This window comes from Terrapene carolina, unplaced genomic scaffold, assembly GCF_002925995.2.
Source record: "Terrapene carolina triunguis isolate 2854851 unplaced genomic scaffold, T_m_triunguis-2.0 Scaffold95, whole genome shotgun sequence".
In the NCBI taxonomy this organism is placed as follows: Eukaryota; Metazoa; Chordata; order Testudines; family Emydidae; genus Terrapene; species Terrapene triunguis.
In genome coordinates, this window is record NW_020664446.1 from 18,643,707 (window position 1) to 18,659,508 (window position 15,802).

Genomic DNA, 15,802 nt, shown 5'->3' on the forward strand with positions numbered 1-15,802 from the left:
TAGGGATAGGGTCCAGAGTGACCTAGACAAATTGGAGGATTGGGCCAAAAGAAATCTGATGAAGTTCAGCAAGGACAAGTGCAGAGTCCTGCACTTAGGATAGAAGAATCCCATGCACTGCTATAGGCTGGGGACTGACTGGCTAAGCGGCAGTTCTGCAGAAAAGGACTTCGGGATTACAGTGGACGAGAAGCTGGATATGAGTCAACAGTGTGCCCTTGTTGCCAAGAAGGCTAACGGCATATTGGGCTGCATTAGTAGGAGCATTGCCGGCAGATCGAGGGAAGTGATTATTCCCCTCTATTCAGCACTAGTGAGGCCACATCTGGAGTACTGCATCCAGTTTTGGTCCCCCCACTACAAAAAGGATGTGGACAAATTGGAGAGAGTCCAGCGGAGGGCAACAAAAATGATTAGGGGGCTGGGGCACATGACTTACGAGGAGAGGCTGAGGGAACTGGGCTTATTTAGTCTGCAGAAGAGAAGAGTGAGGGGGGATTTGATAGCAGCCTTCAACTACCTGAAGGGGGGTTCCAAAGAGGATGGAGCTAGGCTGTTCAAAGTGGTGGCAGATAGCAGAACAAGGAGCAATGGTCTCAAGTTTCAGTGCGGGAGGTCTAGGTTGGATATTAGGAAAAACTATTTCACTAGGAGGGTGGTGAAGCACTGGAATGGGTTACCTAGGGAGGTCATGGAATCTCCATCCTTAGAGGTTGTTAAGGCCCGGCTTAACAAAGCCCTGGCTGGGATGATTTAGTTGGGGTCAGTCCTGCTTTGAGCAGGGGGTTGGACTAGATGACCTCCTAAGGTCTCTTCCAACCCTAATCTTCTATGATTCTATGCCAGCATTTTAGCACCCTTCCCCCATCCCTTCACAACTCAGCTCCTGTTTTCTTACTTTGTGTTACCTTCTTACCTTCTTCCATCTCTGGTGATTTTAGCAGATAGCAGGGTCTCTTCTGTGTCTTAGGTCTCCTGCCCCTCACTCCACAATGGGCTTTGGTGGAGAGGAAATAAGTGGTCTGCCACCAAGGGTTACAGCAGGAAACAGCACAGAGCTTCTCCCTACTACTGAAGCCAACTGAACAAGTTTTGGGATACAGACATGCCCCACAAGACTTTGTGACCTCACTGTTCAGGCCTATGGAAAACATGCTCATTTTTTCTCACTAGTATGTCAAAAACACACAAATTGCAGCCCCTCCTGCTGAGAAAAATCGAAATGGGCTTCTCAGCACATGGGATGACTCAGCCAATCAGAAAATAGAAGGAATACCTTGTGACTTCAGCCACGTGCATAATTCCAGTTCAAAATTCACATTTCAAATTCACTGTGTATATTTTGCTGATAATCAGATAATGCAAAATATTTTGTGCCCAATTTCAATAATTTTTGTGCCCTAATATGACAGCCAGGAATTCCCCAGGGTGCAGCATAGTTGGTCCTCCACCACCCCCTCAATATGGAGGACATGTTAGGGGTTATCCCCACAGCACAAGATGCTTAGGTGTTACTAACAGCCAGCATAAGTGAGAACCAGTCCTGAGGCTGCATCCCCTCAAATGGGAGATTGCAGGGGTAACTTTAAATGACTGTTGTTCCCCACCCCCAGATGCTGTGCTGAGCACAGCTCAGCTACTCTGAGGTTCTGCTCTACGTGGGTAAGGGAGCTTCATTAAATCAAAAGCAAGCCCATTTTACATCTTTTACATTTTGCATCAGATATTTCACCCAGCTCTAGAATATACTGTAAAATTATAAACTATTCAACCATGCTTTAGGAGCAAAACTATATATAGCTTGTGCAAGTGATTTTTCAGGAAATGAAATCTGACTTCTCTGCCTCACTCCTGAACAAAGCCTTACGACCTTCCACTTCCTTTTCAGAGCATTAGTAATATATATAAACACATATACATTTGCTGCTCTACTCTGACTTTCTGTCCCCTGTGAAAACTGGGAAAAATACAGAATTTTCACATTTGGTTTCCTTTCGTAAAGCCAATTGTTGATTATAAGCAGGTTTGCTATAAATGCAGCACTGGAGGCTTTAGATATTATATTACACACAAAAAAACCCTATTGTAACCTTATTACTCCTGGGGGAATTCTGCACTACTGGGTTAGGGGAGCTGAGTTCGGGCAGGGGGAAGAGTGCCCCGTTGCAGTGGGGTCCAGGCCAGGGTGTGAGGCCCCTGACACGCCTGGGGCCAGGCCGGGCCACCCCACCCCAGCCATGCCTGGGTCCGGGCCAGGCTGGGCTGCCCTGGCCGTGCCTGGGCCAGGGCTGGGCCAGGCCGCCCCTGGGTCCGGGCGCCCCGGCCATGGCTGGGTCCATGCCACCCGGCCGCAGCAGGTTGGGGGCTGGGCTAGGTTGGGGAGAGGGGTGTCCCTCCCCCAGGCGTGGCAGGTCCCCAGGAGGGTTCCCTTAGCACCCGCACGGTGCTAAATAGGCTGCTGCATGGCCGCGCAGCGTACAGGGAACTTAGCCCAGGAGTACTTAATGTTGTTTTAAAGTCAAGCCCTCGAGTTAGAAAATGAAAGAATTAAAGTTGTCTTCCATCTCAATTTCACCCCCTTATGCAATATGATAGCCTTTAATTACAAGATCACATACTATATTTTCCACAAGGCCCATGCCTCATTCAATGCACAGAATGGATGGTCCTCTCTTAGTGATCAAGTATACAATTTTTTTGCTTTATCTGCATTGTTTAGTGTGTGGCCCCAGGCTTTATTTACTGCACACTATCCAAATCGTGTGCTGAAAACAGAATGATTAACTTCGTCATGTGCTTTATTCCTCATGGGCTTTTCAGATTACTCTGCATTTTATAACCATTTATATGTTCAAAACATAGCTTCCATTTACTTCAGTTGCCATTGTGAGTGGTCAGGACTTCTGCAAATCAAATCCTAGAATATCAAGTAAGGTACTCAAAAAAGTGAAAAGTTTGGTGTAACCGACTTGCCTAGACAGAGGTAGGATACATCCATTTCTCCAGGACAACATTCAACTTCTTTAAGCATGAGATTATCCCTTTTCTTCCTGCAGTCCCCTGCCTGATTCACAACACAATATCCAACTTCTCCAACCAATGATGAAGGGGTCCTACAGTCTCCTTTATTACACAACCATTATTCATTCCAAAGCAGGTTCATCCTATGCACTGAATGAGTCAGGAGTCCTGTAGAAAAAAAAAGTATATGATCATATGATTAATGACTGTATCTGAATGCATATTCACAAGGGGCCAGATTAAGGTTGCACAGGCAACCTTAATCCTGGCATTTCCTAACTTTTGAGTGCTTCACTTTGCAACGCTAACAATCTTTTAACATAGGTTTTTGTGTGTAATTTCATAATTTTTTTAAGCAACCTGATAATCCCCCCAGAAATTCCATCATGTGGCATCATATTGACCCCCACATGGTTCATCAGCATGGTTGGAATCTTTAGATCTACCACACTGACCTCTGCTACTTGAGCTAATGGAGTAACTGATACCAGTAGTAGGTTGTCATCCTGCATATGAACTACAACTAGAGCAGAATAGGACACTTTGCCAGTGAGTTTCATAGATATTTGCTGACAGCAAAGCAATGGTGAGACTCAGGAATCTTGGGTTCCATTCCAGGCGCGGGAAGGGAGTTTGCTTTAATTGGCAGATTCTTCTGCTCATTTTCCCTAAGCTTGACCCCTTTTGTCTCCACAGTAGGTTAGGCATAGGGTGCCCATAGGTGCTGGAACTAAGGCTGCAGGACACCTGGCTAGAAGTGGTTTCCATTATATACTGGATTTAGAGTTTGGTTCAATGGCTCTCAGCACCCCCACTATAAAAATTGTTCCAGTACCCCTGGCCACACCTCCTCTTGGCCCTGCGGTGTGTGGAGGAGGCCTAGGCCTGGTCTACACTAACCCCCCAATTCGAACTAAGGTATGCAAATTCAGCTACGTTAATAACGTAGCTGAATTCGACATACCTTAGTTCGAACTTACCGCGGTTCAGACGCGGTCCACACGCGGCAGGCAGGCTCCCCGTCGACTCCGCGGTACTCCTCTCGCTGAGCTGGAGTACCGCAGTCGACGGCGAGCACTTCCTGGTTCGACTTATCGCGTCCAGACCAGACGCGATAAGTCGAACCCGGAACTTCGATCCCCAGCCGCCGAATTAGCGGCTGGGTGTAGACCAGCCCCTAGTAAATAAACCTACAGTTATTCTTCCCAAATGGAATCCAGGGCTTTTCTAGACCCCTTATGCTGCCACACAGTTTAAGGAGTTATAGCAGAAAGGAGAATCCTTCCCCTGCAGTTGCATTCTTTGCAATGCTGAAGGGTAGACTGCTGTCAAATATGTCAATGGAGAGCAATCTATGGAAATGTGAATTACATAAGAAAGAGCCTTTCCCCCTTGCCAGATGTTGATTTGCTTCGGCAGTCTAACCTTCAGCATTGCAAAGAATGCAACTGCAGGTCTGAAGGACACTGTTTGCAACTGCAACAACTCATAAAAGGAAACATAGGGGAAAAGGCATTTTGTCTTATCAAATACCATCTAAGTGATGTGAGTAAATTAGTGAACACTTGGCAGCTTTGTTTAGGATACAGTCTGCATAGGATTGTATTCTTCCAGCTTGGCAAGGAATTTATCTTGAAGTGCCTAATTCCTATTAATCATTACATAACACAAGTTGTTAGACATTATATATATCTATCTCTCCTGTGGCTCTCGGCACAACACTGGGGGTTGTGAAGAGGACAGTGCAGGGCCATTTACGTTGGGTCTGTGCTGCTCCTGTGCTGAGGGAATCCTCCCTCAGCCCCTTGAGACTGATTAATGGTCCTTCTGTGCCCTCAGAGTGGTTAATAGGGGCTGCAGCAGGGGCCAGCATTGGCCCCAAGAAGTTTCATTTGCAAACAGAGTTTTTAAGTCACTTAGAAAATTGTGACTTTCAATATTGTAATGAATGTGCCCTAGAGCAATCTTACGGGCAATCAAAAAAAAAAAAAAAAAAAAAGCCATCATGGGGATAGGGTGACCAGACAGCAAGTGTGAAAAATCGGGACAGGGGGTGGGGGGTAATAGGTGCCTATATAAGAAAAAGACCCAAAAATCAGGATTGTCCCTATAAAATCGGGACATCTGGTCACCCTACATGGGGATTGGGCTGTTTTCCCAAATGTTGCTGCTCATAAACAAGAAAAATTATAGTGTCACAGTCTCTGGGTAGGCTGCTCCACTGAGACCCTCTTCCCATCCCCCAAGTGTGCCCCTTTCAAGTGGCAGGCCCATGACGCCACTTCTCTTTGGGGCAAGATCCTACAATCCAACCACTCTCTGTCTGTGTCTCCAGGTTATAACCCTTCTTGCCCCCCAGTGCTAACTGTGACTAATTCAGCAGGCCCAACTGGGGTTGGACCCTACGATGGTTTCTCTCTGGGAGCTTGTGACAGTATGTGTTTGCAGTGAGTCAGAAACAGCTTCATCAGAACAAAGTGTGATTTTTTATGGCCTAAAAGGTACACAGAGCTTGGAGAAGTAGATTTAAAACAACAAAAACCTACCATGGTATTCCCTTATCTAAATTTAACCTCCATTTGTAGCTCAGGCCGGTCTGTCTTTTTCCCCATCTCTGAGTTGCAAGAAACAGCCTACACTGCTTGCAGGCTTCTCCTTCTGTCTCTCCAGGGTATGTCTACATTGTAAAGCTAGGTCTGTGGGACCCAGGCATGTGGACTCAATGTTTCCAAGCTTGCAAGTGAGTGCCCACACTGCATTGTAAACTTAGGTTTACAATTGCTTCCCACAGCCATGCTAATAAGTCTATGTTGCACTGTGCAGACTTTTTAACTTGGGGCTGTGGCTTGAGCTGCGTCCACATTGCAAAATGACAGGGTTTGCACTTAGGTCACAACAGGAGTTGGGTTGCGACGCCCCCCAAGCAGGGTCCTAGAACCCAGGTCATGAGTGCTTGCTGACCTGTCAGACTGATTTGTGCCTAGACAGAAGCGGGGCTTGGGCTCAAACCTGAGCACAGCCTGGGCTTCATGTGCAGTGTAGACATACCCTCAGTGAGTCCTCCCAGCCTGTCAGCTTTTTCACAGACGCGTCCTAGTCAGCATCTCTGACCATTTCCCCCCTCCTTTTCTGCCAGTCAGGGTTTTGGGATCTTTTGAGTCTCCTTTGATTCCAGGCTAAGCCTTGGGAAGAGTAAAACATCCTAGCCTGGACAGAGCCGGCTAGGTAACTTCTCCCCCACAGCTGATGGCCCAGCCATTGTTATCTCCTTTGAAGTTGTGTACATGATGCTGACTTATCTGTGTTGTTGTTTTACCTCTCCTGCTTGGTCCCTCAACAGCCCATGTATGGCCTCCTTTGATTAAACTCTCTGCATTTGGGCAGGCAACAATACATAACTGAACAGGGAAACTAAGTCACACATACTCCTAGAAAGTAATGCAACCACTTTCCCAGTTCATCACATCTGTGATGGTCACATGCTCAGTCAAGCTATTTTAGGTCATTTTTAGAGAAGTTTTACATATATTAGTTATCATTTTCCTCACCTTCCAATCTCTGTACAGCTGAACTCATGATATTAAGAGCACCTGGCTTCAGAAATGAGGGATAAATAAAAAAGAGAGAGAGACTGAATCAAATTTTAAAAACTGTCCAAACCATTTGTCATTTTTTTCTATAGCAAGGAGGCTGACAACAGTGTTGCTGGTAAGAGCTTAGTGCAACAACATGGGCTTGGTATAGGCAGGGAAATTTTTGTTTTGAGTGCAACTCTTGACTCATGGAAAAATAATCTGAGCGTCTCGGGCTGGTCCTGCCTTGATCTGCCTTTAGTAAGCGACAGCCTGTTTCCAAATGAGTTCTGAGAAACTTGCATGATAATGTTTTCATCTCCTTTTGAGAGGCAATAGTTATTTGAAGCACATTTTTAAAAGCAGACTCACTATGTGAGTTGTTGGATTTTTTACTTTAAATGTGTGGAATTTGGTGACCATGTGTATCCAAATCCTACCATCAGTACATGAGCACAACTTCCAAGAAGTCAATTTTACTTTAAAAAAACAGTGAGAGGATATGAAATTAAATCAGTACTTTTTAATTCCTGTGCTATAAAAGAAGCCTTGTGAATGGGTCAAATACAGTCCAGCTGAAAGCTAGTACAGTATGTTGAGAGATACATACACAAAACCAAACCTAAATAGCGAAATTTAGAATGTGGATATGAAATCATTTTGGGTTAAGTTAAGTTTTCTGCTACTTCGTTTTGTTTTTAGTTTATCCAAGAGATGTTCATTTCTGGAAAGGGAAGCAGGACAGAGATATAGAACTGTTTTTCAATCCCTTCGTTTACATGGAATAACTTCAAGTAAGTTTATAGTGTGTTTGTGACCTAAGAAGCATTGGCTCACACTTTCAAACTAGCATTTGAAATTACACTCACAAAAATTCAGTGTGTGCAAAAGCCCAATTTATGCACACAGGTGAGCATGCCCATATCAACTAATTATGCAACTGTCTATCTAGCTTACATAGGCACACTGCTTTTGCACACACGCAGAACGCGTAGTGAAAGTTAAAAGTGAAAACTTTGGTTCACTTGTAGGAATCAATATTTCAATGTTTAAAATTAGATTTCTCTGAAATATATGAAAAATATTGGCCCTTGAAATGTACACCCTACGAGCGAAGGACTAGTGAATAGGGGATCTTCAGAGCCCAGCAACCTTCCAAATCAATGTCAATACTTACCTGTGGGGTATATATTTTATACAAATCTAGTCTAACCTTTTTGTTTCCGTACCATTTTATTGAATTTTATCTAGAGGTGCACCCAAATCCCTGGAGCTGACCATGTTAATATGTGCCAATTTCATAGCTTTATACACCCCGGGTGAACTAATCCTACCACAGGATAGGGCTATGAAAAAAAAATGCACAATTGGATGCAAGCAGGAGTTATTAATATGCAAGTGGCAGTCTGCACACGAACATGTGCACCCTGACCCTGACCACTGAGACCATCCCCAGAATGCCACTCCCTAGCTCCTTTTGTGGATGATTTGCACAACAACCCTTCCGTGAATTACGTGGGGAGTCTGAAGTGAGGCTGGGTGATGAATTTTTAGTGGACTTCTATGTTTGGATCCTCCCACATTGCCATAACTGTTCTCTGTAATATGTCTGCTTTAATTCCTTTTAATAATACAATTTTATTTATCGAACTTTCCCCCCAAATCCCGAAGGTAAGCATCTGGAGGATTTACGACAGATTAACTTCCTCCCGCTGCCATGGCTGACACAGATTCTGTCCAACCATTACCATGCAGTGAGTGGCTTCTACATTGTTCAAAAACTGAAAGTGTTTATATATATTCATTGGAGCTCAGACGTTATCTTATATTTTGTTCTGAGGGAGTGCCTCAAGGCCCCAGTCAGGATATGGGCCTCATTGTGTCAGCCAGGTAATGTACAAACAGAATAACAGATGATCCCTGGCTTAAAAAAACCTGTAGTCTAATTTTTCCTATGTTAAATTGCTTTGCTTTGGCAATCTTTGCTTCTGAGCTTAAGATATGCTAGTGGATAATATGATGTTTTTTATGCTGTCATACACAAACACCCAGTTATGCTTTCTGAGAGAGTCTGTTTCTATTAACAACTTCTTAGACACTTCTATTGTTTTGCTATTGGTGGGTTTTTTTCCATATAAGCAGATGGGGACAAATTCATACATGGTATAAGCAGGTACATCTCCCATTGAAGTCAATGGCCTTGGAAAATGAGAAGAGGAAGACAGAGCACAGCTGCATAGAACTTGGACCATTACTGAAGATGTGCCCCTAGTCTGCACTGATTCCTGCTCCCCTAGGAGTTTTGTTGCAATTGGCTGCCCAGGTCAGCAGCTGCATATCTCAAACGCATACTTTCTGAGAAGGGAAAAATGTGTAGGGGAGTTAATGCTACTTCTAACAGAAAATACTGAAATAGAAACTTGAATCAGAACATTTTACCATAACTTTCCACACCATAAATATACTCGGCTTCATTACAAAGATCTTTTTTATATTATGGTCCTGATTCTCCATTGTCTTGCACCTGGTGTAGTTTTTTATACCTGTGTAGTAGGTGTAAAATGCTATTATTCTGATTTGGTAACAATTTACACTCACTTTACAGCCACTTGGCACAGGTGTAAATGACTACATAAGATGCAAAACAGTGGAGAATTGGGTCCAGTGTCACTAATTGCTTAGTTGTTCCAAACCACTAGGAAGTGGTACAACTGTACAATCTACCATACATTGTCAATGTATATATAGAATACTCATTCCTATGAAGATTGCCTCACTGAGAAAGCAGCAGAAACAGTCATAAGTTCTTTGTGCCTAGCTTTGTGCTTCTTTTATATAATATATTGAATCAATGGACTTCATCAAATGTGGCATATTTTCCTTTCCCTTCAGCTGGAGAATGGTGGTGACATGACATTGCAGAAAGATTTTTCCATGCAAGCTGTGAGGTTTGGTCTGCTGCTTAAACAGGTATGTAACAAAGAAATCAAAACTGTATGTTGGGAGCCTTTAGGCTTTGGTGTGCTTCTCAGTGGATACCAGTATTTTTACTCACATACTTTTTATTGTAAAAATGGCAGCTGTTTTCAGATCTGTAATCTATTTTAAATGGGAAAACAAATCAAGTAAGATGAGCTACATTTGTTAGTCTAGTTAGTTTCTTTGTTAGGATAAAGAAAAATATTTTAAATAAATGAGACAAAGTAGAAATGCTAGAATATGTATATTAATTCCAAATCCTATTTTTCATTGTATTCATGGACCTTGAAAAGGGCAGAGGGTGAGCTGGGAATGAGTTGACTTCAATAGGCATTGGATCAAACCCTATGTAAATTGACAGTTATCTATCTAATTTATAGCAGTTGCAGTCCAATTCCAAATAGGCTAGTGTCATAATTGTCTCTGAAGTAGCCAGTGACTGAATGGACCTGAACATCACTCTCAGACTGAGACACATGCGGGAAGAAGCTTGCACTGGCACTGCCTGTGCTGCATCTGTTTTGTGGGGTTAAATGTCTCACTTACAATTCTGAGGGCTTAGGTAAGGCTTAAGTAATGCATTGGCCTTGTGCTGGCCCTCTGCACTGTGGTGAATTCCAGTCTGGATGAATAGACAACTCATTATATGTAATCAGGCACAACTGAAGGCCTTCCTTCCTGCTCTACCCTTCCAGGCTAAACTCCGAATGCTCCTCCATCCCAATATGTATCCCATCTCCATACATATTGGAGACACCTTTGAATTTGATGAGCACATAGAAGCAAAGAACAATAAGACACAGACCCCAAACTTCCAAGAGACATTCCCCTGAACCTAAAAGTTTCCCCTGCCTTAAACTCCCCCTTACAACACTTGTGGACCTAGACCATTATAATTTTTCATGTCCGTATTTGATTTTCATTGCGCTCCTTATAGCGTTCCATTAGTTTAAATATAATTTCACAGTGACTGTATTTTTTCTTTTACATGACAAGCAAAACGAGACAGATTTTTCCTAATAATAGATTTGTGATTTCTGCCCACATATTTTTGAGATTACTTTGGATAGAGTTTTTCCTTTTTAATTGTCCTTTAGGAGCCAAGATATCATGAAGAAATAATTTCCATTTATGGATTCTTCTTTGAGATAAAAGCAATCAGATATGAAGCTTCAGCATACAGCTTTTACATTCAAGTAAGATAAAAGCACCACATGGCTTATGTGAATTCTGTTTATTATTTATCTGATTATTATGTTTATTGTTTATTATGTGTTTATTCTGTTGCATTATGTAAATTCTGACCTTGCTTTAAGGTAATAAGGTTGAGAATAAAGGCAAACAAATGTAGTGTGAGGGTGTGGGATAGTACAAGCATCTTAATGAGTTTTCTTCCTTCTGACTGCAAAATGATTACCAGTATTCACGTGTCTCTGCACATGATGATTTTAACTAGAACCAGAAGTGGGAATACTAAAATACCACAAACAAAAATATTCACTCTTTTAAGGTGTCAATCAATAATCAGGAAATACTGGAAAATCCATAAACAGTTTATTCTCAAGTGATTTTCCTAGCCCAGTTTTGAGAACACTAGTAGCTGACAATCTACATGAAATTATCAGCAGTGTCTCCTGCCTAATAAAACATGTCATCTCACATGTTCTTTGTATGGTATCTTCAACAGGGCATAGTAGAATGGATATAATCTGGTACTTTATTCTAATCCTTTTTCTCCTAAAGGGCAGGTAATGCTCAGCATAGTCTTTTGGAAAACGCTAATACTGGTAGCAAATTGCATAATGAGATGCTGACTGAAAAGTGTTTCATAGTGTACCTGTTACCATTTTAATTCTTCCTTCCCTGTAAGAGTCTGGTTTTAATTAAATGTCAGTTAAATGCCAAAGTGAGAACTTCTCTCCTAGCCGTTTTAAAGTGCTCGGTTCCCTTTATGTTTTGTGGCTTATTATAGATTTGAATCATCAATGTGGTGGTTTAGTTTGTTTAGCAAAATTAACGTGGTCAGTAACAATTTCCTGTTCAAATAAGTCCTAGAACATATTGCTAAGTTTGATGTTTGTAAATATTGTGGGTGCAGTACAGAGGACCTAATCCTGCAAGTCTTCTGCATGAGAAACTCCCATTGCTTCCAGGTGATATAGGGCATGATCCTATAAAATTCCCACCAAAGTAAACAGGAGTTCTATGCTTGCAGGGTCAGGCCCGTGATTAGAAATGAAAAAGGTACACGGAGAAGTGAATGTAGTAACACTCTGGTCATGCCCCCTCCCATTCCTCCCCTAGCCAGATACTGGGAGCTGCTAGAACAGGCGACATAGGAAACAGCTACACTTGTGCTATACTAGGTGGGGACTTCCTTGAGCTGGGGAGATCCAGCAATTTTCCCATCCCTTTTTGCCACTAAACCAAGACAAAGGGGGCCAAATTATAGTACAGAATCGAGCCTATTGTTTATTTTCTTTTTTGCATGCAAATTTAATGACTTTTCGTAGGACCAAACTCAAACCTGGCATAAGTAACTGAAACACCACTGACATCAGTGAAGTCTCATTCATTTACACAACTCTTAGTTTGGACCAGAGTGCCTTTCATCCAGAAGGATTACAAAGCGCTTTAGAAACTATAGGTCCAAACCAGGAGTCCTTACTCAAGACAAATTCCTAGTGTTTTCAAAAGAAGTTTAGACACAGGAAAGACTGTAGTACCAGGTCCTATATACAGAGAAATCATTTCAGTCATCACTGAAACATGTCAGTTGTTTAATAGTGCATAAGAATCTGACAGAGTACAGGCCCTCAGGTCAAGAACTGAAGAATGCCTTGTCCATTTGAAATTACTAAACCAGTTTTAGGCAGGCAAGGGTAATTACCAAGAATTTGGCTCATGAGATATTCTCCACTCCAATTGAAAGTGTCATAGAAACATTAATAACCAGAGCTTGATTTTACATCTCATCAAGAAGACAGCATCTCCTGAGGGCCATTTGTTCAATACAGAATCAGGAAGAAGAATGTCATCTATTGACTCACCAATATAATTCCATTCAGCCTCTAGAAACAGATCTTCTTGGAGGTCTCCCAAGTAATGACCTGGTCAGATCCTGCTTAGATGAGTACTTGCTGTGATCCTGAAGATTTAAATCTCAAATACCCAAAAGTGGAATGGATGTATATTTGAGTTGGTTCTCTAATAAACAAATGTCATTACCATTATATTGCATATTTCAGATTTTTAACTGACTTGGATGTAATGTCTTTTCAGAGAGTCAAACAAACAGACCCAGCTTTATCTTTTTTTACTGCTGAACGTAGCCCTGTCAGCCTTAGGCAGGAGCGAGAAGTTAAATATGAAATAAAAGCACAGTGCATGATGGATGGGAAATGGAGGGAATTCAGTACTGATCAACTTACCCAAAAGTTTGGCGTTACCAAACCATCCTGCAAAAGCCAAGTAAGTATTTTTTAAAAATATAAACTCTGCCCTGCGTAGCCTTGCTATTTCTAAAAGTTGATATAGCATCCATGTAAAACAAACATTCCTCACAATCAAAAAGCTCAGACATTGACATGATACTATTTCAGAGTGATACACAAGACTGAAAAACCCAGTAGAAATGTGTGTGAATTCCAAAATATGAAATGCTGACAACTGCTTTAGAAACACTGGACCTGATCCAAAGTCCATTGCAGTCAATGGAAAACCTCCCATTCTGATTTTACATTATTAAATATCAATGACAAACATAATGGCATTTGTGCCCAAAGTGGAACACTTTGCCATTGATAGGAACACGCAAGGTTCTGTCTGCAAGTACCTCTTAGACGTCACCACCAGTGTCTAGCAGTTTGTTTAAACAGCTGCCTCATATAGACTGCTGACTTGCGTTCCCTTTTGGCATATTTATTTCTTCATCCTTTTCCATTTATCCTTGGCAATCTAGGTAACACAATTAATTAACTTGGGGCTTCCTAATGGTTGCATAGTATTTGCAAAACTACAGTTGGTTAATATGGTATCAGCATAATCTTCTTAAAGTTTAAATGTTCTGGTCGTCAATGCCAGTATTTCTAGCAATCCAGTCCTTAACTCAAGTCGCCCCATAAAAAATGGTTTTATCCAGGGTCTGATTCTGGGAAGTGTTGACTTCCCTCAACTCCCACTGAAATGAGTGGAATTGGAGGGAGCTCCGCCCCTCTCAGAAGTGAAATGCATCAGGCAGAGGTGAGGCCTAATGGAAATTTTTAACTGGTTAACCCAGCAAAATAAATCACTCAAGCAGTAGTAACAGTCTATGCGAATCAAATGTTTAAAATGGTGAGTGTATTTCTTTCCTTAATCTTACTTCAAATGCAGGTTAAACCAAAGCCATTCACAAAAGGAAATTGGCCAAATTATGTTGTGTTACACATGAGCAACCAGGTTGTGGATGTAACTGAAATCAGAATTTATGCTAATACACCTCTACCCTGATATAACACGAATTCAGCTATAACGCGGTAAAGCAGAGCTCCAGGGGGGGGCGGGGCTGCACGCTCCGGCGGATCAAAGCAAGTTCGATATAACGCAGTTTCACCTATAACGCAGTAAGATTTTTTGGCTCCCGAGGACAGCATTATATTGGGGTAGAGGTGTACTTTGTGTTTATATAACATGCTTTATAGACATTAATTAATCCACAGCCCCCCTGTGAGGTAGGTTAATACCTCATTTTACAGATTGAGGCATAGCCAGTTTAAGTGACTTGCTTGAGGTCACAGATGTGGTTAGCGACAGAGGCGAATGAAACCCTCATGTTCAGACTCCTAGTCCTGTGAACTAATCACTAGACAAAGTAGACAAATACATTTATAGTGGTATTAGTCAGGGCCGGCTCTGGCTTTTTTGCCGCCCCAAGCAAAAAAAACCTGCGGGGCGGCCGGAGCGGCAAAGCGTGCACACACACACACACACACACACACAAAAACACCTGCGGGGCGCCCGGAGCGGCAAAGCACACACACACACACACACACACACACACACACACTCAAAAAACCCACTGGGCGGCCGGAGCGGCAAAGCAGAAAAAAAAAAAGAAAACCTGCAGGGCGGCCGGAGCCAGGGTGCAGGGGGACTCCATGTGCTGCAGACGTGCAGTGGAGTGCGCGCCTGGTCTAGCGGGGGGGAGGGAGCGGGGGGGAGAGAGAGAAGGGGGGCAGCCAGGGCTTCAGCGGGGCGCTCGCCACGCGGCCCCTCCCACCGCGCTGCCTGCCAGGGGGGCTCTGTGCCGCTCCGGTCAGCTGGGAGGGAAGGACGCAGGCTGCCCTGCCGAGTTTGCTGCAGGGTGCTCCCCTCCTCCACGCTGCCGCCCCCTACAGGGCGGCCAGAGCTGCAAACCAAAAAAAAAAAGAAAAAAAAATGGGCGGCCGGAATGCCGCCCCTTGGAATCTGCCACCCCAAGCACGAGCTTGCTCGGCTGGTGCCTGGAGCCGGCCCTGGTATTAGTACAGATTATACTCCACGTGCAGAATACCATGTTCCTGTGAAAACATGGGAATAGGTTGTTCCATGTTTAGATTCTAGAGCTCCCTTTAGCAAAAAGTCATTTAAAAAACATTTAAGGTTCATCTTCAGGCTTCTATGTCATGACTTTTTGCTTTTTATTCAGAAAACAAAAGTATCTGTTCACTCTGCCTTCAAAACCCAGATTCCAGGTACAGATAATACATTCTTTGCCCCTCCCAAGAAAGCACAGTGACCAGATTTACCCCTTACTCATTTAAAGGGAAACTGCCTCCTCAGTAGAAATTCAAAGAAGTAGTTTTGCAATTTTTCTGCTGAAACAAGCACTAAACATGAGTCATTTTGTAGTTAACTAATTATGGTGTTAGATAAATACTCCAATGTTAATTTTGGTTTGGTTTTGGGTGTAGGTCTTGAAAGCACGAATACCATCAATTCCAGTCTATGTGACATATGCTCTTCTTTTTCCATCATCTTGATTTGCTAAAAGAAAATAAGCTCTAGAGTTTTCTTTCGCCTGAAGAACTGATTTCAGCACTTGATATTATCAGCAGAGGCGAATCGTGTACTTTAAGGGTACAGGCTGCTTAGCCAACTAACCACATTTGTCATAGTATGAAAATAAACTGCAACCTTTCCTTGTGTCATGCTCATTTCAGGATTAAATTCAATCAACTGCCTGTTTCTGTTCTCCATAAATTATAACT

At 42.7% G+C, this 15,802-nt stretch overlaps 1 protein-coding gene across 1 annotated transcript in view; it reads left to right on the forward strand.

The window, feature by feature from the left end:
- Positions 1-15,574, forward strand: part of BTBD16 (BTB domain containing 16) — a 50,439-nt gene extending 34,865 nt beyond the window's left edge. Inside the window, exons 11-16 of the mRNA XM_029911368.1 lie at positions 7,296-7,387; positions 8,265-8,347; positions 9,486-9,563; positions 10,670-10,768; positions 12,855-13,043; positions 15,506-15,574. Of these exons, the coding sequence (XP_029767228.1) occupies positions 7,296-7,387; positions 8,265-8,347; positions 9,486-9,563; positions 10,670-10,768; positions 12,855-13,043; positions 15,506-15,574 (610 nt within the window). The remainder of the gene's footprint in view (positions 1-7,295; positions 7,388-8,264; positions 8,348-9,485; positions 9,564-10,669; positions 10,769-12,854; positions 13,044-15,505) is intronic.
- The last annotated feature ends 228 nt before the right edge of the window (positions 15,575-15,802 follow it).